The following is a 27,657-nucleotide window of genomic DNA, read 5'->3' as shown; positions in this document are numbered from 1 at the left end:
ATGGCGTGTCTTGGTCTTGGCATGGCGTGTCTTGGTCTTGGCATGGCGTGTCTTGGTCTTAGTCTTGGCTTAGCGGGTCTTGGTCTTGGCTTAGCGGGTCTTGGTCTTGGTTTGGCGGGTCTTGGTCTTGGTCTTGGCTTGGCGGGTCTTGGTCTTGGTCTTGGCTTGGCGTGTCTTGGTCTTGGCATGGCGTGTCTTGGTCTTGGCATGGCGTGTCTTGGTCTTGGCATGGCGTGTCTTGGTCTTGGCATGGCGTGTCTTGGTCTTGGCGTGGCGTGTCTTGGTCTTGGCGTGGCGTGTCTTGGTCTTGGCGTGGCGTGTCTTGGTCTTGGCGTGGCGTGTCTTGGTCTTGGCGTGGCGTGTCTTGGTCTTGGCGTGGAGGGTCTTGGTCTTGTTGAGCTGGTACCGGAGCTTGGCGTCGTGGAGCTGGTACCGGAGCTTGGCGTCGTGGAGCTGGTACCGGAGCTTGGCGTCGTGGAGCTGGTACCGGAGCTTGGCGTCGTGGAGCTGGTACCGGAGCTTGGCGTCGTGGAGCTGGTACCGGAGCTTGGCGTCGTGGAGCTGGTACCGGAGCTTGGCGTCGTGGAGCTGGTAGTGCAGGTGGAGGTGGTCTTGCTGGGGGTTGCGGCTTGGCATGGTAAAAGACTGGTAAGGGCGGTCGTGCTGGAGGCTGTGGCTTGACAGGTCGGAAGACTGGTGGTGGCGGCCGTGAGGGAGGCTGTGGCTTGACAAGGTGATGCTGATCCACCCCACCTGAACAATTCCCAGCCCTAGCCCCCCCCTCAAGGGGCGGATACCAGACGCGCTCCCTGCGGTCTGGAACTCTCTGTAGGGGTGGGCGGAGGAGGGCAGAAACTTCCCCATTAAATTGTCCAAATTGTCTTTCTTGTACCTGTGTTTTTGTGGGTGAAAAAAAAATTTTTTGTGACTTGGGCGTGACTTGAGTCCTGGGGGGCGGGGCATGAAATTTGGGTGGCTTGTCTTGACCGGATCTAATGTTCAAAATCATATTTTGGTAGTGTTGAATCATGGTCATGGGATTGGAGTCTTTTGCTGGAGGTGAGTGATCAAAAGAAAAAGAGTTGAAAAAAAAATCCTGGTCTGTGACGTCATTTTGGAGCTGTGGAGCTGGCAGCAGCCTGCTTCCGCCCGGAGTGGGAGGAGCCTGCGGGAGCGCTGCGTGCGGTCTGCTCGCCTTCCCTGACGTCCTCGGTCTGGAGCGGCGCTTCCGGGATTGCGGTGACGCAGCCTCGTCCTCGGACCAAATGGAACTAATGGGAATAAGCTTCCCATTTGGCCCCCACGTCAGGTCTCGCTCCGCCATGGCTCCTAACGACTCCCAACTTCCTTCTTCGACCAAATTCTTTGCGGGAAAGCAATTTGCTGGAGTCATATTGTCAGGACTTGGACTGTGGAGTTTTTGTTTTCCCAAAATGCAAAAGGATTTGGATCGGACATGGCTTGAAGGTAAATACATTTTTAATAATATAACTATAAAGAAAGGATCCAACAAAAAGCGCGCACAGGGGCGGAGGTACAAAACTTGACTAATGAAAACAAAAGACTTGCACGGGGGCAAAAAACTATGAACAATAAAAAAACACTAACTGTGGCAATAATAAACAAACTTACTTGGCATGGACATGAAGTGCGCAGACGTGGACAGAGTGTGACAGGGGGCATAAATGCAAGGATAGCAGGGTGAGAAAGGCTATGACTCCAGGACGAACAACAGAAAATCAAAAGCTTAAATAACACAGACATGATTAACAACAGGTGCGTGACTCAAAACAGGTGCGTGACATGACAGGTGAAACTAATGGGTAACTATGGTGACAAGACAAGAGAGTGAAAAGACAGAAACTAAACAAAACATGACTTAAAACAAAACATGATTACACAAACATGACACCTGCGACTCCGAAAGGGACAAGCGGTAGAAAATAGATGGATGAATATAGTATTTTATGTTGTGTTCAAAGTATACAAACCTTAACTAAAATAGGGACTTTGTTGAGGCTGGAACCCATTATTCATGTTTACATAGTATTTTATGGGGCGCTCTGCTTCACTATACACATTTTTTGATTTACAAACCCTGTTCTAGAACCAATTAGGTCCGCAAATCGAGGTTTTGCTGTTCTTCTATTACATTGTTGAATTTAGCCTAAAACATGTTAATTGTTTCAGCAACAAGTCAACCCTAAAGCCACTCTTTACAGAGTACGGCCAACTCGGTTTCAAAGTTGGCCTGAAATGGCGCCCTGTTGTCACGTGAGGGGCTTTTGATCAATCAGAGAAAGTATGGCCAGAAGAGCTCCTAAATGATCGGTCAAAAGCCCTTCAAGTGACTACCCGGTGCCATTTTGAGACCAACTTTGAAACCTGATGTGGTCAAACTCTATCTATACACGGCTCTGCACTATTCTTTATTCTACTGCTTCGAATGGTCAAAGATGGTATAGTCAGAAATGGGATAAAACAATAGAAGTGGGGGTTGAAACAAGAACAGTAGTAGTATTCGGTAGCGTCAGTCAGTGGTGTGCCATCAGGGCCAGCAAGGCCTTCTCTGCTGACCTAACATAACCAGAAATCATGATCATATTTAAAGATAAAATTATTTTTTAATTTACTTTCCCTAAATATCTACAATTATTAAATTATCTTCATGTCATATTATGCTCCTTCCAGTGCTGTTGTTTTTAGGTTAGAAATTGTATCCAATCAGAATTCAGCTAGCTTATGTTGCCATGCTGTACCAAATCTGCCAGGGGCCTTCAGAATCAACAATACAGGCGTCCGCGCACTATAAGTAAATGGGGACATATCGTTGATAGACAGTTGCGATAGCCAATCAGATCACGAGTTGTTGTCAGTAAGGCCTTCTAGCTGGCCTCACGTTGAACGTGACATTTACGCGTCCTGTGATTGGATACTCACCGGGACTGTTAGCGGATGAATTTGAGAACCCGAATGCAGCTGAGATAGGCTCCAGCAGCCCCCGCAACACCAAAAGGGACAAGCGGTAGAAAGTGGATGGATGGATAGAGTTGATAGACAGTTGCGATAGCCAATCAGATCACAAGTTTTTGACGGTAGCCTATCTAGGTAGCCTGATGTTAACGAGACTGATTGGATACTCACTTGTCATTCCAAAGTGAGTATCCATTCACAAGTTTCAATTTAGCTAGAAGCAGGAAGTGTTGCGCCGTAGCCATACCGGGATAGCAGAGAGTGAGAACAAAACGTTTATTAGGTGGCAGATATATATTTGCAAGGCCATTTTCAAGAAGGATATTTAAAGAGAAAATACATCTTGTGAGACCATGTTGGCCAACCCCGGAAGCTAGCTCATCTGTTCTAGCGATGCAATGGGGAAATGCTCTCCATTTCCACTCGAATCGGCTGACTTACAAGGGGTAAGTTCAAATATTTTATTTTTTCACTTTTAATATGTTTTTTGCAATTTTTATTTTGACAGTACCACATAAGATATTGTTTGATTGCTGATGCGGGTTAATTGATTTTTAAAATAACCCTTTTTGTACACTGTTGATGGGATTCAATGCGGCAGTAGGGCGTATATATGTTTTCTGTATGGTATTTCTCCAGCAATGGTCATGTGGTGAACTAAATAATGGTATTTTGAGAGGTAAATTTTGAAGTCGGACATCACTGAAGGCCTAGGTGGGAAAAGCACGGCCCGCCACTGGCGTCGGTCTATTCACATCTGGTGTCTCTGGAGACAGCAGGTCTGGCTGTGAGGATATACATTAGCCAGCAACTCGTCCTCTGCTCAAAAGTAAAAGCCCAGCAAAATGCAATGAAACGCAGGTGGATGAGAGGATATTATGTGTCAAAAATGATGATTGCACAGGGCCTTTAGTGTAACCTGATTGGAATACATATTGAGGCAAGTATAACAAAACAAAGTATGCTATACATTACGTCGACCGTTCTTATCATTGTATATAGTTATAACATTTTGTTTACGTACATATACTTATTATTATGTATTTAATATATAATATATATAATATATGTATTTATATATTTATGTTACAGGAAGTGAACAAAAGTGAAATGGAGAAGGGGTAGGATTAAATAAGTTCAATTTCTTCCATTTCATTTTTGAACTGTCTGACACTAAATAGGTGCTGTATTATTGTGCAATTGTGTTTCCATGTTTGAAATAAACTTAATAAAATATTAAAGATGATTTATTCTCTAAGGAAAAAAGTAAATGTCGGATATACACAGTGTTGGGTTAGTTACTGAAAACCAGTAACTAGTTAGTTACTAGTTACTTTATTTCAAAAGTAACTCAGTTACTAACTCAGTTACTTACACCAAAAAGTAATGCGTTACTGTGAAAAGTAACTATTTAGTTACTTATTTTTTTTCTCCTTTTTTTTTAAGGCTCTCATTAATGCCCTTTTAGCCTTCATTTCAGTACTGTTATTGCACTGGAGAATAATACAATGTGTTGATCAACTTGACATACATTTGCATCACTGAACTCTGCTAAGCAATGTGGTCTACATACAACACACAAAGACAAAGATATGTTTCAAAGGGCCAGTTTATTTCAGGCCAAAACAAATTGACAAAACTATTTGAAATAGCTGCAACATAACATACATAAGTAACAAACAGCATAATGACAACATAGCTGTAAAGCTGGCTTCACCCAAGGAAGGCACACATGACATACACAAAGCCTAACCAGGCATTTTTTTTTCTCAAGGAATTGTGAAATAAAATCATGTATTCAGGAGATCAACACTGTAGTGAAGCCCAGAACACTCTACACATTTCCCCAGTTTTAGTTTAGAGATAAGGAAAGATTGGCCTGGCCCACTAGCATCCCTCTTTATGTTTGTGAACTTTATAGTCTATACATTTAGAGTGATGTGATAATCAAACACTCTAGAAGTCTAGAATGAAAGAGTATATAAGAGAATTGACAGAGTGTGTACCTTCAATGATGAGCAGAGGCAGAGGCAGAGGCAGAGTTTGGAGTGTTTTCTTTAGCTCGCTTTCCATGTTTATGTGCTCACTGTCCAGGTACTTGGAACATGTTTTCCGTGCCATTTGTTGTTTGACGCCGGTATCATGCTAATTAGCTGCCTGAAAACGTGTGACTCCACTGTAGAAATAGCCTGCATGTCTTCTAGCACATACGCTGCAATGGCTCTATCAATGTTGTCCTGGCTAGCAGTCCCTCCGTTAAAATCCTTAGGTGGAGGTGAAGTGGCATCGGAGTCTGTGTCTCTTTACTAGCTTCGTCGAAGCATGTTGCTTATGTGGCGTGGCGAAGTTGGGAGAGTGGCCGTGCCAGCAATCTGAGGGTTACTGGTTCAATCACCACCTTCTACCATCCTAGTCACGTCCGTTGTGTCCTTTAGCAAGATTCACCCTTGCTCCTGATGGGTGGTCGTTAGCGCCTTGCATGGCAGCTCCCTCCATCAGTGTGTGAATGTGTGTGTGAATGGGTGAATGTGGAAATAGTGTCAAAGCGCTTTGAGTTCCTTAAAAAGGTAGAAAAGCTATACAAGTATAACCCATTTACCATTTATGTAGCTGTTTCAGCAGATTTAAATTGCTGTTTTGGGCAGTATTCCCGGGCGCGGTCACTGCTGCTGCTCACTGCTGCTGCTCACTGCTCCCCTCACCTCCCAGGGGGTGATCAAGGGTGATGGGTCAAATGCAGAGAATAATTTCACCACACCTAGTGTGTGTGTGACAATCATTGGCACTTTAACTTTAAGTAGATAGGATCTTTGATCCAAGACACAACTTACATTTAACTAAACTGTTATTTTCTTTGTGCTCGACAAAAGAAAAGTAGTGACAATGTCTCCATGTTAACTTGTTAAGAAACTCGACTTCTGGCTTCACCATGATGTCTTGTTAGTTGTTATGAGAGTAGCGTATGTGTGTGTGCGTGTGGCCCTTTAAGATATGACAGCATGTGAGGTGAGTGACGTCAGTGAGTGAGTGGGCGAGAGAGGTGAGGGAGCGCAACAGTTAGTGTGTGCAGGTGCTCTAGCTTGGTGGATGGCTGCGTGTAAGACACCAATAAAGTCGCAAAGTTGCAACAAACCGCCGGCCTCATCATTCACCCTTGAGTCCGGAGCTGTAAAGACCCACTGCCGGGTAAAGTGAAAGTTGCTAGCCCCGAAATACATAAGCCCTGGAGGAACGTCTCCCCTGCGCTCCGCTCCTCGGTCGAGGAAAGCACGCATTTTCTTTTCCTTGTGAGACAGAAGGACGACACTTCTTCTGTTTCTAGCCGATACTACATTAAAAAATAACGTAAAATAACGCAGTAACGCATCATGTAGTAACGGTAACTGAGTTACTCAATATAAAAAATTACGCGTTAGTTTACTAGTTACCGCCGAAACTAACGGCGTTACAGTAAGGCGTTACAGTAACGCGTTACTTTGTAACGCGTTAGTCCCAACAATAGATATACAGTTTGTGGCATCACTCTAGTTTGGATTAAAAAAAAAAAAACAACATATTTAACATATTGCTAGCCTAAATGAATTAACAAATATCACTACTAACATAGTATTGGCCACTAGATGATATGATGGCTGCAAAGTCAGTACAGTATATTCTATATTCAAGATTTAAGAATTAAGATTCTTCATTATGTGAACATAACATTTTTGGAGAGTCTCTCAATTGAAAGAAACATAAATACTACTAGCAAAGAAAAAGCAACAACAAAAAAACGAAAAGCACTCTACAAATAGATAATTTAAAATAAAAAAATATTGCAAAATTTTGCACTTAGATGACCAAACGGATGCAGGTAAAACTGCATAACCAATACATGCATAATCTGGCACGAACACCTGGGCACCGCAGGTAATTTTTTTAATTGTCTGTAAAAGAGTGTTTTTGTCCATTTTGTGTTGAGCTGTTTAAAAACAAAAGCATGTTTATTTAACAAACGAGTGCATAATGCAAACCAATTGTCAATCCCATTTTGCTAGTACAAAACCCAAAACCAGTGAAGTTGGCACGTTGTGTAAATCGTAAATAAAAACAGAATACAATAATTTGCAAATCCTTTTCAACTTATATTCAATTGAATAGACTGCAAAGACAAGATATTTAATGTCCGAACTGAGAAACATGTTTTTATTTCCCCCAAATAATCATTAACTTAGAATTTAATGGCAGCAACACATTGTAAAAAAAGTGGGCACAGTGGCATTTTTACCACTGTGTTACATGGCCTTTCCTTTTAACAACACTTGGGAACTGAGGAGACACATTTTTGAAGCTTTTCAGGTGGAATTTGTTCCCATTCTTTCTTGATGTACAGCTTAAGTTGTTCAACAGTCCGGGGTCTCCATTGTGGTATTTTACGCTTCATAATGCTCCACACATTTTCAATGGGAGACATGTATGGACTACAGGCAGGCCAGTCTAGTACCTGCACTCTTTTACTACGAAGCCACGCTGTTGTAACACGTGGCTTGGCATTGTCTTGCTGAAATAAGCAGGGGCGTCCATGATAACGTTGCTTGGATGGCAAAATATGGTGTTCCAAAACCTATATGTACTTTAACATTAATGGTGCCTTCATATATGTGTAAGTTACCCATGCCTTGGGCACTAATACACCCCCATACCATCACAGATGCTGGCTTTTCAACTTTGTGCCTATACAATCCGAATGGTTATTTTCCTCTTTGGTCCGGAGGACACGACGTCCACAGTTTCCAAAAACAATTTGAAATGTGGACTCGTCAGACCACAGAACACTTTTCCACTTTGCATCAGTCCATCTTAGATGAGCTCCGGCCCAGCAAAGCCAGCGGCGTTTCTGGGTGTTGTTGATAAATGGCTTTGGCTTTGCATAGTAGAGTTTTAACTTGCACTTACAGATGTAGCGACAAACTGTAGTTACTGACAGTGGTTTCAGTACCGCCTGAGGGATCGAAGGTCACAGGCTTAGCCGCTTAAAAATGAGTTTGACACCCCTGATCTAGACTGTCTATGTGGGGAATATGTGAAGGTTTTCGTGACAGATAATGTCAATTAAAACACCTTACTTGTTTGAGAAGCGGGTCTCAAATTGGGAGATTAGAGACACCACGCAACTGTTCTGTTCTGTACGTCTCTAAATGGCGTAACAAAGACAGTCTTGTCTAAAGTCTCCCTCACACCCTCCTCTGCTATTGGTTATAGACACACAAGAAGCCTTGGTCAGGTTCAAAGACAATTTACGTTCTCTCTCCTTCAGTCATTTTCCCTGCAGTCGTCCCGCCTTGCACAACTCTGCCCTTCTCCAAAACTTCTCTAAACACCATCTCCTCCACATGGCCCACATAATGAGTGGCGAAGCTAAACGAGAGGAAACACGGCTTACTATTAGGAGGGGAGCGCAGACTGAAGGTTTTAAATAAACGGAGAGAACTTGAGGCCAAATTGTACTTCCAAGGACATAAACTAATGGAACTGGCAGACGTGCGCAGAACAAATACACACTCGGCTTAATCTACCATAAAACTTGTTAAAATATACACATCCGCGTGGAAGGGGCTGCAAGGATTGGCAGCAGGCAGACAGAAATGTGCGCACCCTGGCTAAATGGAGGCCCGAAGCAGAATTATGTTTGAAGGATCCCCAACCCTATTACAAGAAATGTTAACACTCTATTTATTTGAAAAAAAAAATGTAATCTTTTAATCAAACTTTAATTAGATTTGATGCATGTTCGGTACTAAAACAATTGTTTATAGTGCAAAATAACTAATTTAACATTGATAAAACAAAATATGCAATCCATCCTGAAACCAAACCTTGTATAATTGCCTTACAAAACCAGCATGCTGCTGTAAAAAATTGCCAATACAGTAATGCAGATTCTTCAACTTAAGAGTGTTTTGAGGTAAGAGCTAATTATTTTGCTTTACCTTGCAAGCAGAAATTCGAGTTATAAGGATCCCCGCCATTAGTTGGCGTAGCAAATGTCACAGTGAACCCTGTAATATCAGCCCAAAACATCTGGCTATACCTAGATATTGACATACTTTTGTTTTCCAACCATGAGAAGAAGGGAAATGAGTGTGACGGACAGTGATGAGAAGAAGTGGATTATATTTAATGAATGAATGAAGAAAGAAATCATCAAAAACATGACCGAGCGTATCACCAACTTAGCGAAGCAGTTTGAGCATTTCACTTAAAGGGAAAATGCACTTTAAGAATTTGGACGCAAAAAAAACGTAAAAAAAAACTCCCATCGTCATTTCTTTCATGATTGTGACCAAAAATTCCCCGAAAATTCCCCCAAAAAGTGCAGTTCCACTTTAAATGCACCTTACTGAAGAAAAATGAGTCTAATGCCAGCTAAGAATGTTAAAATAATATCTAACGGCAGACATGTATCCATGAAAATATGGAAAAGCTGTGGATGGTGTGTTTGATGGAGAAGCAGCTGAAAGGAGATACCGTAAAAGTTCGCTCGAAAATGATGTACATCATTATTACATTAAGTCAAAAAAATGTGTAGTTGTTTGTAATACATTTTATTTTTCTGTTATACAATATTTATCATCCCAAAAAAATGTTTTCATTTTAAAAGGCATGTTACATGTTAAAATGATGCTGTTTTGGGAGGGCCAAGCACCAATAATCTGATTTACCGTATTTCCGGATTATACTCTGCTACTTTTTTCCTATGCTTTGAACCCTGTATCTTATAAAATGGTGTGGCTAATTTGTGGATTTTTTTTTTTGCTAACACCCATAATGTTTTGTATGCAACAAATAGTTTTTATAAAACACCGACAGATATTGAAAAGGTGTGTTATTGTTTGTGCTACGGCGCCATCTTTTGGACGAGTTCCCTCACTGCAGGTGCTGCGGTTGTATTTTCTTCTGAGTAGGGCCTTGAACCGGAAGTACAAGGTGCCATTCCGTCTACTAGTAATTCATAGTATTTCTACTCGTACGGTTTCTTTATTCATCACTCCAAGCAAGGTTTTAAGTTTGACAAAATAAATTAAACATGTCATACTTACTAAACCGTAACATGTTTGATAGTAGTGTTTTCATGCATATTTGTACGTGCTAGCATTGTTAGCATTACCTAATATGCTAAAACGTATACAAGTGTCTGTGTTAGTGTTATTAACTTACAATGCCAATATTTTTGTATTGTTTCAGTTCCGTAAATTCCTCAGTAAATCCACCAACACGTCAGAGAGGAGTTATTGAGTCTGTTTAGCTGATTGGAGAGCTAGCTTCTGCAGCTCGTGGGTCCATGACGATATCTTCTGTTTTGTTTGATCAGACGTTTTACTGCCATGTTACAGGCACCGTTTGGAAACAATTAAGGTATGTAAGGTATGAATTAATTAACGTGAACCCCGACTTAAACAAGTTGAAAAACTTATTCAGGTGATACCATTTAGTGGTCAATTGCACGGAATATGTACTGTACAATCTACTAATAAAAGCTTCAATCAATCAATCAATCAATCAAATAAATATTTACAAGGTATTTCTGTGTAAATAACTTATTTCACAATGTATTTATGTGCGGCTAACATTTGGAAAATATATTTTTTTCTCAAATTCAGTGGGTGCGGCTTATATACCGCTGCGCTCTATTGTCTGTAAAATGAGATAATTCAAGTCAACAGGAGATGTTGATTTGAGATACAAGTGTTTTGAGTTAAGAGCGTTCTCACAGAACCACTTGAATCACTACTGTAACTAGCTCAGTGGCCTTGTGGTTAGAGTGTCCGCCCTGAGATCGGTAGGTCGTGAGTTCAAACCCCAGCCGAGTCATACCAAAGACTATAAAAATGGGACTCTTTACCTCCCTGCTTCACACTCAGCATCAAGGGTTGGAATTGGGGGTTAAATCACAAAAAATGATTCCCAGGCGTGGCCACCGCTGCTGCTCACTGCTCTCCTCACCTCCCAGGGGGTAATCAAGGGTGATGGGTCTAATGCAGAGAATAATTTCACCACACCTAGTGTGTGTGTGTGAGAGACAATCATTGGTACTTTAACTTAACTTTAACTTTTCAGTCACTACGTTTCCATGCACTAAATTAGTCTGATTTCTGAAATAGTTCATTTTTTTGTATTTTAACACATACGTGTGAAGGTAGGAGCTCAGAATATGTTTGCATGAAAATTTAAAATGAAGCCCTGTCATTCATTTCACAATTCACAAGCAATCCTTCACAGAAAATGGGGCCCTACCCACATCGAGTGATCTGCGTAAAGCAAACGGCGGCCCCGGTGCGCATGTATTATTTATTTTAGTGTGGAAAGCCTATTACGGTGCATTCAGACGCAGAACAATAAAGGCATGAAAAAAACATAAACGCTTGTCTATGTCAATGAGCGCTAATTAGGCAAATGTGTTTTCTTAAGTATCTGTAATATGCTCTCAGGCATAGACATAAAACCACTTCATGAGGTTAATTGGCTTATCTGGGCTCATTAGCATAACTAATTAGGATCCTTGTTAAGAGATAAGTATTGTTTATTCAATTTGCGTGCGTAGATGAAGCCTCGCATGCTCCCCCTTCATCACTGGCGCCCGTTCAAATGAAAATGAGGCGATGCTAAGTAGGCATGAAGTGGGACCTGTGGGTGTCTTTTTGTGTTCGCTTCATCGTTGATCTATTCAACGTACACAGATGCTCGCCATCAGGTGCCAGGCGCTCCCGCCGGGCCGAGCCAAGCCAACACACGTCATCATCATTAGCCGTCTGCTTAGCGTAATTAGCAGCCAGCCACAGTGTCACCCCATCCAGGCTGTTAAAGAGGTTAGCGTCAGGTTGCTTCCGCTGATTGCCGCCGCCTGATGCGGCAGAAATTAATGACGCGTTCTGATGCAACGTGTGCAAAAAAATATCCAAGGGGTAATTTCTTTACTTTTTTCTTTTTTTTTTTTCCTTGCCGTCTTTTGTTTCTGAAGCTTAACATACCCTTGGAGGCGGGAGCGAGGAGGGGGTGAGGGGGGAAAGAAGCAAATCAACAACACTCCTCCAGTGTTCAGCTTACAAACAAACTCACAAATAAGCAGAGAGGGGGGAAATGAAAGCGAGAGAGCGAGAGAGGGAGAGGGAGCGTTACATTTACTGAAATTAAACATTTTCTCATCAGCCTGAGGGTGCAGCAGGCCCACTAATGTATTATTCATTCCCACTTCACAAAGGAACATTAATCAATTATGAAGATATGAGGATCTTAAAGTATAGAGGAGAGATGAAGAGCGGGCCGTTCTTATTAATATGCGGCCGCAATCGCGCGCACCCCTCTACCTCCTCTGCCCCCACTCTTGTGCTCCTCAAATCAATATTTTGCAGATTAATTTGAAGCGGTTGTGGCGAGATGGCGGGATGGAAGGAAGGGAGGGTGAGGAGTGTCTGAAGTCTGAATTAAGGTAAAGTGTTTTGCTGGGGTTTTTTTTTTTATCCACTGCGTTTTTACATGTGGTCTTTATATCTCACTACTGACCAAATGTCATCGACCTTTCATCTACACAAGTTTAAACTATTCAAATCAACGCATCATTGAAAAAAAACGTGTTAGTGTTAATTAGTTGAAATGATTTTTCCTCAGTTTATGACGGAGTTACTCATATTCACCCTGGAAGTCGATTAAAATGAGAACGCTGAGGAGGATTAATGTTGGTATTTGCAGCCTCATTTACACACTGTCATCCATTGTGGTGAGAGGCTGTAGATCTATTTACTGTGTAAATATGCTCGCCTCCAAACTCTTAAGTAGATGCTTTCTCAGCCCACTTTTTCAACATTTAGACCAGGGATATTTAACTGAATTGCATGGCGGTCGAATTTCCAGAAAGCTACGGACTTTGGGACCCTGACTTCTCCCTTCACTATTAGTCTTATTTTGTATATTCTGGAGAACCAGCGTCCACTACAGTCAACATTTGATTTTAGTCTATTTATTGTGTCGGTTACAGGAGCACTATGTGATTAAGAACCAGCTACAAAGATGTGAGTATTTCACAAGTTTTTTTAACTGAACTCGCAGGTCACCAGTTGAATAGCCCATATGATGAAAAAGAGAGGACCTAAAATGGAACCTTGAGGAACACCACTAGTATAACTAAAGAAGTTGAACAAATTACTTCTTCCTGCATCTAAAGTTAACAAGCTACAGCAACACCTTAGTTACATTAATCAGGAAGTTGCTGCAAAAATGTTTGTCTTCCAAATTTTTAACTGAACTCAGGGGCCGGTATGGTGTCATTCCTAATCCAGATTTGTACGCCGGTTGAATAGGCCTGATTTAGAGTGTCTGCCATCCTCACCGCCCTTAACCGCCTTTTAGGCTATGTCTACACTAAGCCGGATAACCCCTTAAACGAATAATTATTTAGCCTAAGCCCCATTTCAGCCACACTAATTCATTGTTTAAGGTTCCCAACCTTGGATAATTGTTTACACAGCTAAGTGTGCCATCTATTTCTTGAATCTCTGGCTCTTAGCTTTGTATGGACTCATTAATCTTTTACAAACTGAGTTCGGAGAGGAAGTGACGCCAGAAAGACCGCGCCCCACACAGGAAGTGACGTCAGAAAGAAGGCGCCACAGCCAGCTTCATAATAAAGTTGTTTCGAAACTAGGAGCGAACCACTGGAAAGATGGAGGCGAGTCATCCAGACATACCCGTGTTTCTCCTTCCGTTTGTACAGACGCTTGTGGAAATCACACATGAATACCTTAAGAGAAAGTGATTGCAGCTATTTCGGATACAACACTTCTCAGACGGCAATAGAACTTTCGAATGTCCTGGTCAGCTGTGATTCTACTTAGCAAAAAACTTTGTCCATTTGTCGAAGGGCAGACAACGAGAATGCGGGCACCTGTGGATGTGAAAAAAAAGGTAGCGTGTGCTTTGTATTACCTGGCCGTAGAGGAAAGACTACGAAAAACGGCAAATGCTTTTGGATTGGCAAAGCAGACTGTATCAGTTATTGTCCGCCATGTATGTTGTGGACTCAACGTCTAGGTCCAGAGTATTATAAAGTCACGAATGGACAATGAAGGTGAAGGCAAAAGAGTGAAGAGTGTCCTGACCACATATCTAGATCCCTAGTTTGATTGATGTAAAATGTTCTTTATCACATTGTTTACTTTCACGTGTCCATTAAAGATTTGATTCATTTATGATGGCTCAGGTGTGATTCACTACAATCGGGCCCCACAGCACACTGGATTCCAGTTCATTGAAATACCACAACACTGGATATTGTTCAGATAAGTTACATTCAAGAACTTGCACACAAAGCAACACTGGAGGTGACTATGACGTGTGCATTTTCCGCGCATGCGTACTAGGTCGCATTACGCGGATGGAGGCGGGGGAGGGGGTCTTAAACGACTATTGTGTGTGTGTGTGTGGACAAGGATAAGGTTAGGGGGGATTTACCCTGGATAACCTTAGCCGTAGAAGGGGCCTTAGAGTGCTTCTCTATGCATCCACTCCCATATCGTACACTTTTTCATCAATGATTTTCTATGACTTCTCCAAAACTTTTATTGAATTTCCAAGTAATTATTTTATCTCAATGGGACCAGCGATAACTAATTATCGTAACACCAATAATACATTATTATGCACATAATAATGTGTTAGTTCTTGTGGTATTCATCAGGCTAAATCTGGGACCTCAGGTAGTACATTTTATGCTATCTATTAGGGCTGGGCGATATGGACAAAAAGGTATTTCTTGATATATTTTTACTTCAACTCTCTCTATATATTTTCCGGTGAAAGTATACAGATAAAGATATTCATTTTTTAGCGAAATTCACTGAAATTGAACTGAATGACAACTGTACTGTAAACAGTCAGTGGCACTTTTATTAACCAAGATGGGTATTAACAGCACAGAAAATAAACTGTTTAAGTAGCACAGAATTACAGAACATAAATAAAATAGAAAAATATAATTTATATATAAAAATAAATAACATAGCTGTGCAAATAATACAAAATGTATCAAACTCAGATGAAAAATACATTTGCAGGCAGACAATTTTTAATTCCCAGTCGACGATGTAATGGACTGTCACACATGTACGGTTCTGGTCAGCGCCAAGTAAGTGACTTTACTTAATTGTGCGGCTATGATCCTCCTCATTGCGGCATACATTTATATTCGAAATATGCTCGGCTAGAACAGTTTTGATTTGGGCTAACATGGTAAACAACTCAAATGAATGTTTTATCCAGACACATACATTTGTCCAAATGTGGCCAAGTAGACACATTGTGGGTTTCCTGGACGTCGTCTACATCGCTAAAAGAAAAATCTAAAGATGAGAATCCCTCTGCAATCTTCCACTTGTTTTTTTAATATATAAATTGCCCGCTTGAATATTCCCTCTTCTCTTCTACGACTCTCTCGTCGTCATTTGGGATGTCTGTTGTGATTTCCCTTCCAGGTTCCATGACCCGCCCTATCTTGCCTCTGATTGGCCTGTCCCTAATGTTTTTCCTTAATCTTAACCAATCGTCATTCATCATAGTAAACAACCAACCAATCATGGATGTTTTTATACGTGCAAGCACGTCTTGGAAGGAGGAAGGGGAGGGGTTTAGTAGCCCATGAGAGAGAGTGGGGAGCGGGGGAGAACAAGGAACACAACAAATAAACGGTGTTTAGTCATTTTAACGTGAAATAAATTATATCGATATTACGATATTTTCTTAATTCACATCTTGTTTAAAAATATATCGATATATCTTATAATCCTAAGTAAAATATTTGTTGCCTTTCTGAAAACAAAAAGCACCAGGCAGGCACACGTGTATACATCTTCTCATATTTCAGTTCCACCATGTTAGTCTTTAGTTCTACTCACTAGTAAATCAGTTTAGTGGACAAATGATAGTTTAGGCTTTTGTTAAACAACACTAAATACTGTATGCTGTTGTATTAGACATTAACAGCAAGAGACTTTTAAAGGGGAATGGAACAATGAATGGGCCCAAAAGCAATTTTTCCAGATCCTGGAAATTATATTTAAAAATTCCATGACTTTTCCAACTTTTTTATGACCGTATGACTCATATGCTATGAGTAAAATGTTCAAACTCCTTTAAAAAAACCAAGACATTCAAGTACAGGATAGTGCATATTCAAAGGTGCCTGTTTTGTTTTTTACGCACCTGAGCACGGGTGTCGACGCCCTCTTGTTGTAACAACAAAACACTGGCTTGCAGTTTGGTGATGCTGAGGTCTTTCTCTGCAATCTCCTTCATGTTGTCTATCTGGATGCTTTGCAAACAGGAGATCTCACTCCGCAAGTGTTCCAGCATCGCGCTGCCTCCAAGTGCATGGCTTGCAGCCTATAATGGAGAGGGAACAAAACCTATAAGATAAGAGTGGGACCTCCAAAGTAGGGTTGGGTACCTTTCATATTTGAATTGATACGGTACTAATTCCCAGTAGCCAATTGCCTACCATGTTTACCTTTTGTAAATGACTTCACTAAAATACAAGAAAATACCAACCTTCTGTGTTTGTTGGAGGACATGTAGATCCATCTTAGCACATGTAAACATGCTGCAAGACTGCTTGTATCGGAGATTGTAGCCGATATAAAATGACGCTAGTTATTTTTGCTGAAATTAAACAGATATCCGATATGAATATTGAATCGGGTCAACTCTTGTAGTGACCGAAATAAAATAAAGGGGGAAAAAAAAAAAAGAGTCTGAGAAAGATGGTCCATATTTTATAGTCAGGGTCTAGAAATATATCTCAGCAAGCCAGAGCTTTTCTTCCAGACACACTTAACAGTGAAGCTGTGACACAGAGGAATTTTAATTGACGCATGGTAGCTTTTTAGTTAATTTTGCAGGTATATGCCTCAGAATCAAATATGTTGTCACTTGATGCCTGTTAACTATTAGCATGCTAGCTCTTCAGCTAATTCTGCAGGTATACACCTCTAAGTCAAATATTTTGATATTTTACGCATACTATCTTTTTCGCTGACTTTTACAGGTGGACGCCTCAGAGTCAACCATTGTGTTACTTCACGCATGTTAACTGTTTGCATGCTAGATTTTTTAAGCTAATTTTACAGGTGTTCACATCAGCCAGATATTTTGTTATTTTACGCATGCTAGCTGTTAGCATGCTAGCTTTTTAACTGATTTGACAGGCATACACCGCAGAGTTAAATAAGTTATTACTTTACGCATGTTAGCTGTTAGCAAGCTAGTGTTATAAAGCTAGATTTGTTTAGCTAATTTTGCAGGTATACGCCTCAAAGTCATACATTTTTGTTATTATACGCATGCCACATGTTAGTATCTAGCCTTTATCTGATTTTACAGGTATACAGCTCAGAGTCAAATATCGTATTACTTCACGCATGTTAACAGTTAGCAGGCTAATGCTATCAAGCTAGATAATTTTTTAGCTCATTTTGCAGGTATACGCATCAGAATCAAATATTTTCTTATTTCACACACACTTTTATGATAACAGTGATCAATGAAGCAGAGTCCGCAAACAACAATCAAGCAACTAAAAAAATTAATAAAACATCACGAATGAAGATTAAAAAAATGATATCAACCCTTATATAAGAGGACTAGGTAATAATAATATTGCTCTGCAGACACCTTCCTGTTTCGTTCCATTAATGAAAATCTTCACAGAGTAAGTAGTTTATTTTATTTTAGTATCATTATACATGTTTAAGTTCTCTTTATATTTGTATGACAGTTAGGATACTTAAAAATTGCTCACAAAGCTAGATAATTATTTCTTAGTGGAACAACTATTTCCAACAACTTAGAATTCAACTAGCGTAACGGAACAAATGTGCTCTGTTTTTGAGGTTCGGCAGCATCTACGACACAAATATTTTAACAAATATTCAAAGCATACGGCATAAATAGTATGCAGGAGACATTTTGAAACCATGCCAAGTTCTCCAACCATATATCCTATTAGCTCTGGGAAAATGTTACATATAAAATGTAGTAGAGCACATTTAAAAATGTTATTGTGGTTGTTTTTGCAGCCTGGCACAGGGCGACACAAGGTCAAGCTACGGAATACAACACCTTGACAAATAAACACACAAGTGTATGGAACTTCATAAGCGTGTAGGCGAGAGGAATGAAAATACTGCACAGATGATAGTTAGTCATGTCAATGCGGATGAAAAAGTTTAACACCACAAGGAACTCCCGTTGCATTGTTTGCATTGTTAAGGATGCAAAGTTGTTTTAATTGGGGCTAAAAGGTGTCAGATTCCATCATCATGCAAAGAAAAAAAATGTTTTAAACATGCTCAAAAGGTCAGAGGAAAAGTGCTGGTTTTAAATGGAGCGTGTTCTTGTCAGAATGTACAGTTGTATGATAGGAAGACTACAACACAGAGAAAATACCAGAAAAATATGACATACATTTAAAGTAGGGACCAAGGATGAGTATTATATCATATAAATTAGGGTTGTACGGTATACCGGTATTAGTATAGTACCGTGACAATAATGAATCTTATTCGGTACTATACCGCCTCTGAAAAGTACAGTAGCCTATCTAGTCGTTACTACTATGATTAAGTCAATATTTATTGGCATTACAACATCTTCTTTTGTTTTTTAAAAATGTATATTATGTTAATAAACTCAGGAAATATGTCCCTGGACACATGAGGATTTTGAATTTGACCGATATATGATCCTGTAATGACTTGGTATCGGATTGATACCCAAATTTGTGGTTTCATCCAAAACTAATGTAAAGTATCAAACAACAGAAGGATAAGTGATTATTCAATTTTAACAGAAGTGTAGATAGAACATGTTTAAAAAAAAAAATAACCAGATATTAACAGTAAATAAACAAGTAGATTAATAATTCATGTTCTACCACTTGTCCTTAATAATTTTGACAAAATAATAGAATGATAAATGACAATATGTTACTGCATATGTCAGCAGCTAAATTAGGAGCCTTAGTTTGCTTACTTACTGATAAAAGAAAAGGTGTCTTGTATGTTCACTATATTATTTAAGGACAAACGTCCAACTAGAAACATATGTTTAAGGTAAGATTTTTTGTTAAAATAAAGCCAATAATGCAATTTTTGTGGTCCCCTTTATTTAGAAAAGTACTGAAAAATATAAAAAATAATATTGGTACCGGTACCAAAATATTGGTATCGGGACAACACTAATATAAATAATAAAAATATACATTAGTATTTCTGGAGAATGTTTTTGGGAATGTTCTGAACTCCTGTTTCAATGACATCGTTGGACTTGGCATAATAATGCTACCTGCACAACGCCTCTGCTGATTGCAGCTAAGTGGTGCAAAGCAATCAATTGCATTACATTTTTATGATCAGTGCATCGATAAATCAAATCACAAAAACTGTCCCTACACGTGATGACAATAGTGCAACTCGAGCATACAACCATACAAATCCTGAAACATTCCACGTAAAACGGTTAGCAAATAGGCTGAGTATGTTGAGTTGTGATTGTAACTCAGCGGAACTGGTGAGAAGTTGTGGTCGCTTGAAAAAGTTGTCTTTTATTATCATGTAAAGTTGTTCACACAAAATGTTTTTCTAAAGAAAATATATTAAAAGCATGATTTGTCCTACGACCGAGCTCGTGACTCAAAAGACTTGCATCTCAAAGCAGACCTAACCATTGTAATGAATTGAAATCTATTTAATTCGAGCTTTGCTCTCACAAAACACCACAATTTGAACATGTAACATGCCTTTTAAAATAAGAAATAAACTTTTAGACGAGAAATACTGTTTGAATTTCATTTAAAAAACTTGAAACTACAAACAGCTACAGTAGTTTTATGTAATAATATTGTTCAGTAGGGGTGTAACGATTGATCGATAGATTTATTTATTTTCCTTAAATTCAAGTAAATCGATGGTCTGCTCTTTGGCCTTCCGGATGATATATGTATCAATCTAACATCGATTCAAAAAGGTAATGAATCGATTTTATTGATACTGGAAAAAAAACATTGGCTTTAAGAACGGCAGATTTTACAGTCGTGGTCAAAAGTTTACATACACTTACTTGTAAAGAACATAATGTCATGGCTGTCTGAGTTTCCAATCATTTCTACAACTCATATTTTTTTGTGATAGAGTGATTGGAGCACATACTTGTTTGTCACAAAAACATTCATGAAGTTTGGTTCTTTTATGAATTTATTATGGGTCTACTGAAAATGTGTCCAAATCTGCTGGGTCAAAAGTATACATACAGCAATGTTAATATTTGGTTACATGTCACTTAGCAAAATTCACTGCAATAAGGCGCTTTTTGGTAGCCATCCACAAGCTTCTGGCAAGCTACTGGTTGAATTTTTGACTAATGCTCTTGACAAAATTGGTGCAGTTCAGCTAAATGTGTTGGTTTTCTGACATGGACTTGTTTCTTTAGCATTGTCCACACGTTTAAGTCAGGACTTTGGGAAGGCCATTCTAAAACCTTAATTCTAGCCTGATTTAGCCATTCCTTTACCACTTTTGACGTGTGTTTGGGGTCATTGTCCTGTTGGAACACCCAACTGCGCTAAAGACCCAACCTCCGGGCTGATGATTTTAGGTTGTCCTGAAGAATTTGGAGGTTTTCCTCCTTTTTCATTGTCCCATTTACTCTCTGTAAAGCACCAGTTCCATTGGCAGCAAAACAGGCCCAGAGCATTATACTACCACCACCACCACCATGGTTGACGGTAGGGTGGTGTTCCTGGGATTAAAGGCCTCACCTTTTCTCCTCCAAACATATTGCTGGGTATTGTGGTCATTTTTGTTTCATCTGACATCACATGGACAAAGATAAGACCTTCTGAAGGAAAGTTCTGTTCTTTATAAGTGTATGTAAACCTTTGACCACAACTGTGTATAAAGTTGTTCTTAGCATTTTTGAATAAATAACTTTACGCACAATTACGCATGTCTGTAACATTATCACAAGGCATCAGTCATCACAACAGGGATAGAGGGTACAGGAAAAGAAACAGGTGAACGAATAAGCCAACATTGCAATCCAGTGTGTGGAAACACTTAGGCTTTTGCAAAGACAGCAACGTTCTTAATGAGTCGCTCAATGTTGGTAGGATACGTAAAATACAAGGGCAACACAACAATTTTCTCAAACCACAGATGGCACCAATAGAATTGAAACCCGCCGACTTCCCAGGCAAAGCAACAGTCATAGAGAAGCAGCTCAACGTAAGAGTTGGTTTCACTTGCTCTTTTGATCAATAATACTGCACTGCTGTTGATTAAAATGAGAGTAATGTAACAGTTTGAATATGTGTTGACTTGTCATGTCCGAGTGTTGTCAGAAGAATGATATCACAGGAGGTCAAATGTGATGTGATTTGCCCTACACCTCGGACGCTAGTGGAAGCAGGTCAAACCACTGCTCATATAACCTGAAGACATTTGGTTGCCCTTCATTTTTTACATTCATTTTGTATTTGTAATATTTCTATGTTGAAAACAACAGTAAAAGTGGCAGGTACATCTACTGCAAATTCAACCTAAAGATATGATGGTTGCACTTTATTGTTGATATTAATATTGTATTATTTGAAAAACAAAAGCAGAACTATCAGGTAAATTTAATACTTAAATGTTGGTTACTGTACTTTTGGACATTTATTTATTGTTGAAAATGAGAGCAGAACATGTTTCGTCTTGTTAATTCAACCTAAAGTGTTTGTTGCACTTTGTTCAAATAAGATGTAAAAGCATTAGCCATTAATTGTTGTTGACTTGATTGTTTGTATCCATCCATCCATTTTCCTCCACTTATCCGAGGTCGTGTCGCAGGGGCAGCAGCCTAAGCAGGGAAGCCCAGACTTCCCTCTCACCAGCCACTTTATCCAGCTCCTCCCGGGGGATCCTGAGGGGTTCCCAGGCCAGCTGGGAGACATAGTCTTCCCAACGTGTCCTGGGTCTTTCCCGTGGCCTCCTACCAGTCGGACGTGCACTAAACACCTTCCTAGGGAGGCGTTCGGGTGGCTTCCTGACCAGATGCCCAAACCACCTCATCTGGCTCCTCTCGATGTGGAGGAGCAGCGGCTTTACTTTGAGCTCCCCCCGGATGGCAGAGCTTCTCACCCTCTCTCTAAGGGACAGCCCCGCCACCCGGCGGAGGAAACTAATTTTGGCCGCTTGTACCCGTGATCTTGTTCTTTCGGTCATAACCCAAAGGTAATGACCATAGGTGAGGATGGGAACGTAGATCCACCGGTAAATTGAGAGCTTTGCCTACCGGCTCAGCTCCTTCTTCACCATAACGGATCAATACAGCGTCCGCATTACTGAAGACGGCGCACCGATCCGCCTGTCGATCTCACGATTCACTCTTCCCCCACTTGTGAAGAAGAATCCGAGGTACTTGAACTCCTCCACTTGGGGCAAGATCTCCTCCTCAACTCGGAGATGGCACTCCACCCTTTTCCGGGCGAGAACCATGGACTCGGACTTGGAGGTGCTGATTCTCATCCCAGTCGCTTCACACTTGGCTGCGAACCGATCCAGTGAGAGCTGAAGATCTTGGCCAGGTGAAGCCATCAGGACCACATCATCTGCAAAAAGCAGAGACCTAATCCTGCAGCCACCAAACTGGATCCCCTCAACGCCCTGACTGTGCCAACAAATTATGTCCATTCTGTCTGTTGTTTGTATCCATAATTATTTATATCTAATTACCTTACAATAAATAACAGGAATATAGGAAACTTCACCTGCAGTGTCCAGTATTGATTTCCCAGTCACACTGTATGATCTTTTTTGCTAAAAAGATACTGAATCAATTTCCACTCACTAAATCGTTTCGGATCATATTGTTCTAAAAACTAATATCGTCTCTGAATCCTATCGGCAACTACAAGTTCTGAATCGAATCAAATCCTTGCTAGAACGAATCTTTACATCCCCTGAGATCGGTAGGTTGTGAGTTCAAACCCCGGCCGAGTCATACCAAAGACTATAAAAATGGGACCCGTTAACCCCCTGCTTGGCACTCAGCATCAAAGGTTGGTATTGGGGGTTAAATCGTCACAATGATTCCTGAGCGCGGCCACCGCTGCTGCTCACTGCTCCCCTCACCTCCCAGGGGGTGGAACAAGGCGATTGGTCAAATGCAGAGAGTAATTTCACCACACCTAGTGTGTGTGACTGTCGGAGGTACTTTAACTTTTACTTTAATGTTCAGCATTTACCTCGGGGACTGGACTACTGCGGTGTCTTCTTTGGACTGTTTCTCCGCCCAGTGTTGCCAAGTCCACTTATTATCTGCTTATTATAAGCAACTTTTTTTCACAGCGCTTGTTACTTGTTCTCTCGTGACTTCTGGTAACACTGTCTTTGTCCAGTAACAATAGGAACTAGGACGTCGTTATTTATGTTACACATGGACATATCTGATGTGGAAGATATGCTTAAAGACCTTGCAAATGCCAGCAAATGTTGTGGATTGAAAATGAATATGAAGAAAACAAAAGATATGGCAAATTCCATGGTACCTCATGGACCTGTGACTGTTAATGGAAATGAAATTGATGAAGTTAATAAATATATCTATCTGGGGCAGAGATTTAGCCTGAAAGAAAAGAGTCAAGAACAGGAGATAGGGAGGAGAATCAGATTGGGCTGGTGCCAATATGGAAAACTGAGCAACATCATGAGAGGAGAAATACCGTTAAGCCTAAAAAGAAAGGTCTTTAATCAATGCGTGTTACCAACCATGACATATGGAGCTGAAACCTGGGCATTGTCAAATAAAATGGAAAAGAAAATAGCAGCAGCACAACACAACATGGAAAGAAATATGCTCGGAATCACATATAAAGACAGAAAAACAAATGAATGGGTGAGAAAACAAACGCAAGTCCAAGACATTATGAGAACTATCAAATTAAGTAAGTGGAAGTGGGCTGGACATATCAGTAGGAGAACAGATAATAGATGGACTTCCCTAATGACATCATGGAGACCCATGGATGGGAGCAGAAATAGAGGAAGACAGAGAGTGAGATGGCGAGATGAAATAGACAAATATTGGGGAACAGTGCAGTGGCAGGGAGCAGCTAGAGATCGTTCACTGTTGCAGAAACATGCTGAGGCTTTCGTCCAGCAGTGGACTGACAACGGCTGATGATGATGATGGACATATCTGAGTGACGTGTTGGAGAGGCCAGCTTTAACAACAAGTGATACATATGTTTGTGTACCAAAGGTAATGTTCGACTATCCAACTTGTTAAATCAGGACTAGACAAAACCAATTCAAACCCGTCAAACACAGCATCTGCAGTTTCTCAATAATTACATGGATAATTATTCGTTTTTTGGGGCTTTCTAAGGACAGGTAGGACATTTTTTTAAAGGGGAACATTATCACCAGACCTATGTAAGCGTCAATATATACCTTGATGCTACAGAAAAAAAGACCATATATTTTTTTAACTGATTTCCGAACTCTAAATGGGTGAATTTTGGCGAATTAAACGCCTTTCTATTATTCGCTCTCAGAGCGATGACGTCACGTTGTGACGTCACATCGGGAAGCAATCCGCCATTTTCTCAAACACATTACAAACACCGAGTCAAATCAGCTCTGTTATTTTCCGTTTTTTTGACTGTTTTCCGTACCTTGGAGACATCATGCCTCATTGGTGTGTTGTCGGAGGGTGTAACAACACTAACAGGGACAGATTCAAGTTGCACCAGTGGCCCAAAGATGCGAAAGTGGCAAGAAATTGGACGTTTGTTCCGCACACTTTACCGACGAAAGCTATGCTACGACAGAGATGGCAAGAATGTGTGGATATCCTGCGACACTCAAAGCAGATGCATTTCCAACTGGACTGGACAGATCAGCTTTCAGGAAAAGAGAGCGGATGAGGGTATGTCTACAGAATATATTAATTGATGAAAACTGGGCTGTCTGCACTCTCAAAGTGCATGTTGTTGCCAAATGTATTTCATATGCTGTAAACCTAGTTCATAGTTGTTAGTTTCCTTTAATGCCAAACAAACACATACCAATCGTTGGTTAGAAGGCGATCGCCGAATTTGTCCTCGCTTTCTCCCGTGTCGCTGGCTGTCGTGACGTTTTCGTCGGTTTCGCTTGCATACGGTTCAAACCGATATGGCTCAATAGCTTTAGTTTCTTCTTCAATTTCGTTTTCGCTACCTGCCTCCACACTACAACCATCCGTTTCAATACATGCGTAATCTGTTGAATCGCTTAAGCCGCTGAAATCCGAGTCTGAATCCGAGCTAATGTCGCTATACCTTGCTGTTCTATGCGCCATGTTTGTTTGTATTGGCATCACTGTGTGACGTCACAGGAAAATGGACGGGTGTATATAACGATGGTTAAAATCAGGCACTTTGAAGCTTTTTTTAGGGATATTGCGTGATGGGTAAAATTTTGAAAAAAACTTTGAAAAATAAACCACTGGGAACTGATTTTTAATGGTTTTAACCCTTCTGAAATTGTGATAAGGTTCCCCTTTAACAGTTAATTTCTCTAATTAGGTCTATCGCTTCCTCTCCTTTCTTAGTTCCGATGGTGGGAGGCCAGGATTGTGTCGATCTCTGAGCGGCGCTGTCAAATCAAAACCCATGTTTGTTTCTTGTGTATAGAAAGCAGGGACAACAATGTGTAACAATATATTGACTCTTTATTCCTAACGGCATAGCCCTGTTACTGATATTACTTCAACGGACAGTGAAAATGCTTGTAACTCAAGGTATGCTCGCAACTTAAAGCATGACAAAAAGCTGGGAGACAGCTCGTTTCTGAAATTGTTCATAAGTTAAGGTACTTGGGTCAGTTGGAAGAGCGGCCATGCCAGCAACTCGAGGGTTCCAGGTTTGATTCCCGCTTCCGCCATACTGGTCACTGCCGTTGTGTCCTTGGGCAAGACACTCAACCCTCCTGCTCCCAGTGCACCCACACTGGTTTAAATGTAATTTAAAAATGTAGATAATGGGTTCCACTTTGGTAAAGTGTTTTGAGTCACTAAAAAAAAAGCGCTGTATAAATATAATTAACTTCACAACTTCTAAGTTGAGGTACCACCATCACCGTCAGTTTAGGCGCCGATCTACATTTCTGCCAGTGGGTGCGGTAAATCTGACGCTATGTATACACTAAGCCGGATAACCCCTTAAACAAATAATTATTTAGCCTAAGTCCCGTTTCAACCACACTAAACCAGGGTTTAAGGTCCCCCTACTCTGACAATTTTTTACACAGGTAAATGAGCCGTGTATTTCTTGAATTTCCGTCTCTTAGCTTTGTATGGACTCATTGATCGTTTACAAACTGAGTTCGGAGATGAAGTGACGGCAGAAAGGCCGCGCCCCACACAGGAAGTGACGTCAGAAAGAAGGCGCCACAGCCAGCTTCATAATTAAGCGGTTTCATAACTCGGAGGTAACCACTGGAAATATGGAGGCGAGTCATCCAGACATGCCCGTGTTTCTCCTTCCGTCTGTACAGACGCTTGTGGAAATCACACATGAATACCTTAAGAGAAAGTGATTGCTACTATTTTGGATACAACATTTCTCAGACGGCAAGAGAACTTTCAAATGTCCAGGTCAGCTGTGATTCTACTTACCGAAAACTTTGTCCATTTGTCGAAGGAGAGTCAACGAGAATGCGGGCCTCCGTGGATGTGATAAAAAAGGTTGCGTGTGCTTTGTATTGCCTGGCCATCGAGGGAAGACTACGGAAAACATTGAATTCTTTTGGACTGACAAAGCAGACTGTATCAGTTATTGTCTGCCATGTATGTCGTGGACTCAACGTCTAGGTCCAGAGTATATAAAGTCACCAAAAACGAATGTACAATGAAGGGGAAGGCAAAACAGTGAGGAGTGTCCTGACCAGATATCTAGATCCCTAGATTGATTGTTGTCAAATGTTCTTTGTCACATTGTTTACTTTTACATTAAAGATTTGATAAATTTATGATGGCTCAGGTGTGATTCACTACAATTGGGCCTCACAGCACACTGGATTCTAGTTAATTGAAATACCACAACACTGGATATTGGTCAGATAAGTTAAATTTAAGAACTTGCACACAAAGCAACACTGGAGGTAACTATGACGTGTGCATTTTCCGCGCATGCGTATTAAGTCACGTTGCGCCGGTTGACGGAGGGCGGGAGGGGGTCTTAAACGACCATTGTGTGTGTGTGTGTGTGTGTGTGTGTGTGTGTGTGTGTGTGTGTGTACAAGGATAAGGTTTTTTTTTTTTTTTTTTTTTTTTTTTTTATTAAGGTTAGGTGGGATTTACCCTGGATAACCTTAGCCGGCTTAGTGGAGAAGGGGCCTGGAGCATGCACGTTTTTTGCTTTGTGGTGAGAAAGAATTTGCCATCAATCCCTTGTGAGTGCTCAGCATTGTCCGCCTATGCCACCGTATAGTGAATATACTTTAGTCCAGAATTTGACATGCAAATGATTTTAGCTAGGTAAATAAGGCATGTACATACTTGTCAGCGAGTATAATCAGTCCAATACTAAGGTAAGCGTTAAAAATCAACTTAATGTGTTATAACCTCATGTGTTTACAG

At 40.6% G+C, this 27,657-nt stretch overlaps 1 protein-coding gene across 1 annotated transcript in view; it reads right to left on the bottom strand.

Moving 5' to 3' along the window:
- The window catches only part of LOC133605413 (uncharacterized), a 646,046-nt gene that overhangs the window by 554,295 nt on the left and 64,094 nt on the right, over positions 1-27,657 (bottom strand). Inside the window, exon 5 of the mRNA XM_072913499.1 lies at positions 16,204-16,383. Coding sequence (XP_072769600.1) covers positions 16,204-16,383 — 180 coding nt within the window. The remainder of the gene's footprint in view (positions 1-16,203; positions 16,384-27,657) is intronic.

Source organism: Nerophis lumbriciformis, linkage group LG07 (genome assembly GCF_033978685.3).
Source record: "Nerophis lumbriciformis linkage group LG07, RoL_Nlum_v2.1, whole genome shotgun sequence".
Classification (NCBI taxonomy): domain Eukaryota; kingdom Metazoa; phylum Chordata; class Actinopteri; order Syngnathiformes; family Syngnathidae; genus Nerophis; species Nerophis lumbriciformis.
Note: the sequence above shows the minus strand (reverse complement) of the source record. Positions and strands in the feature narration are given on the sequence as shown.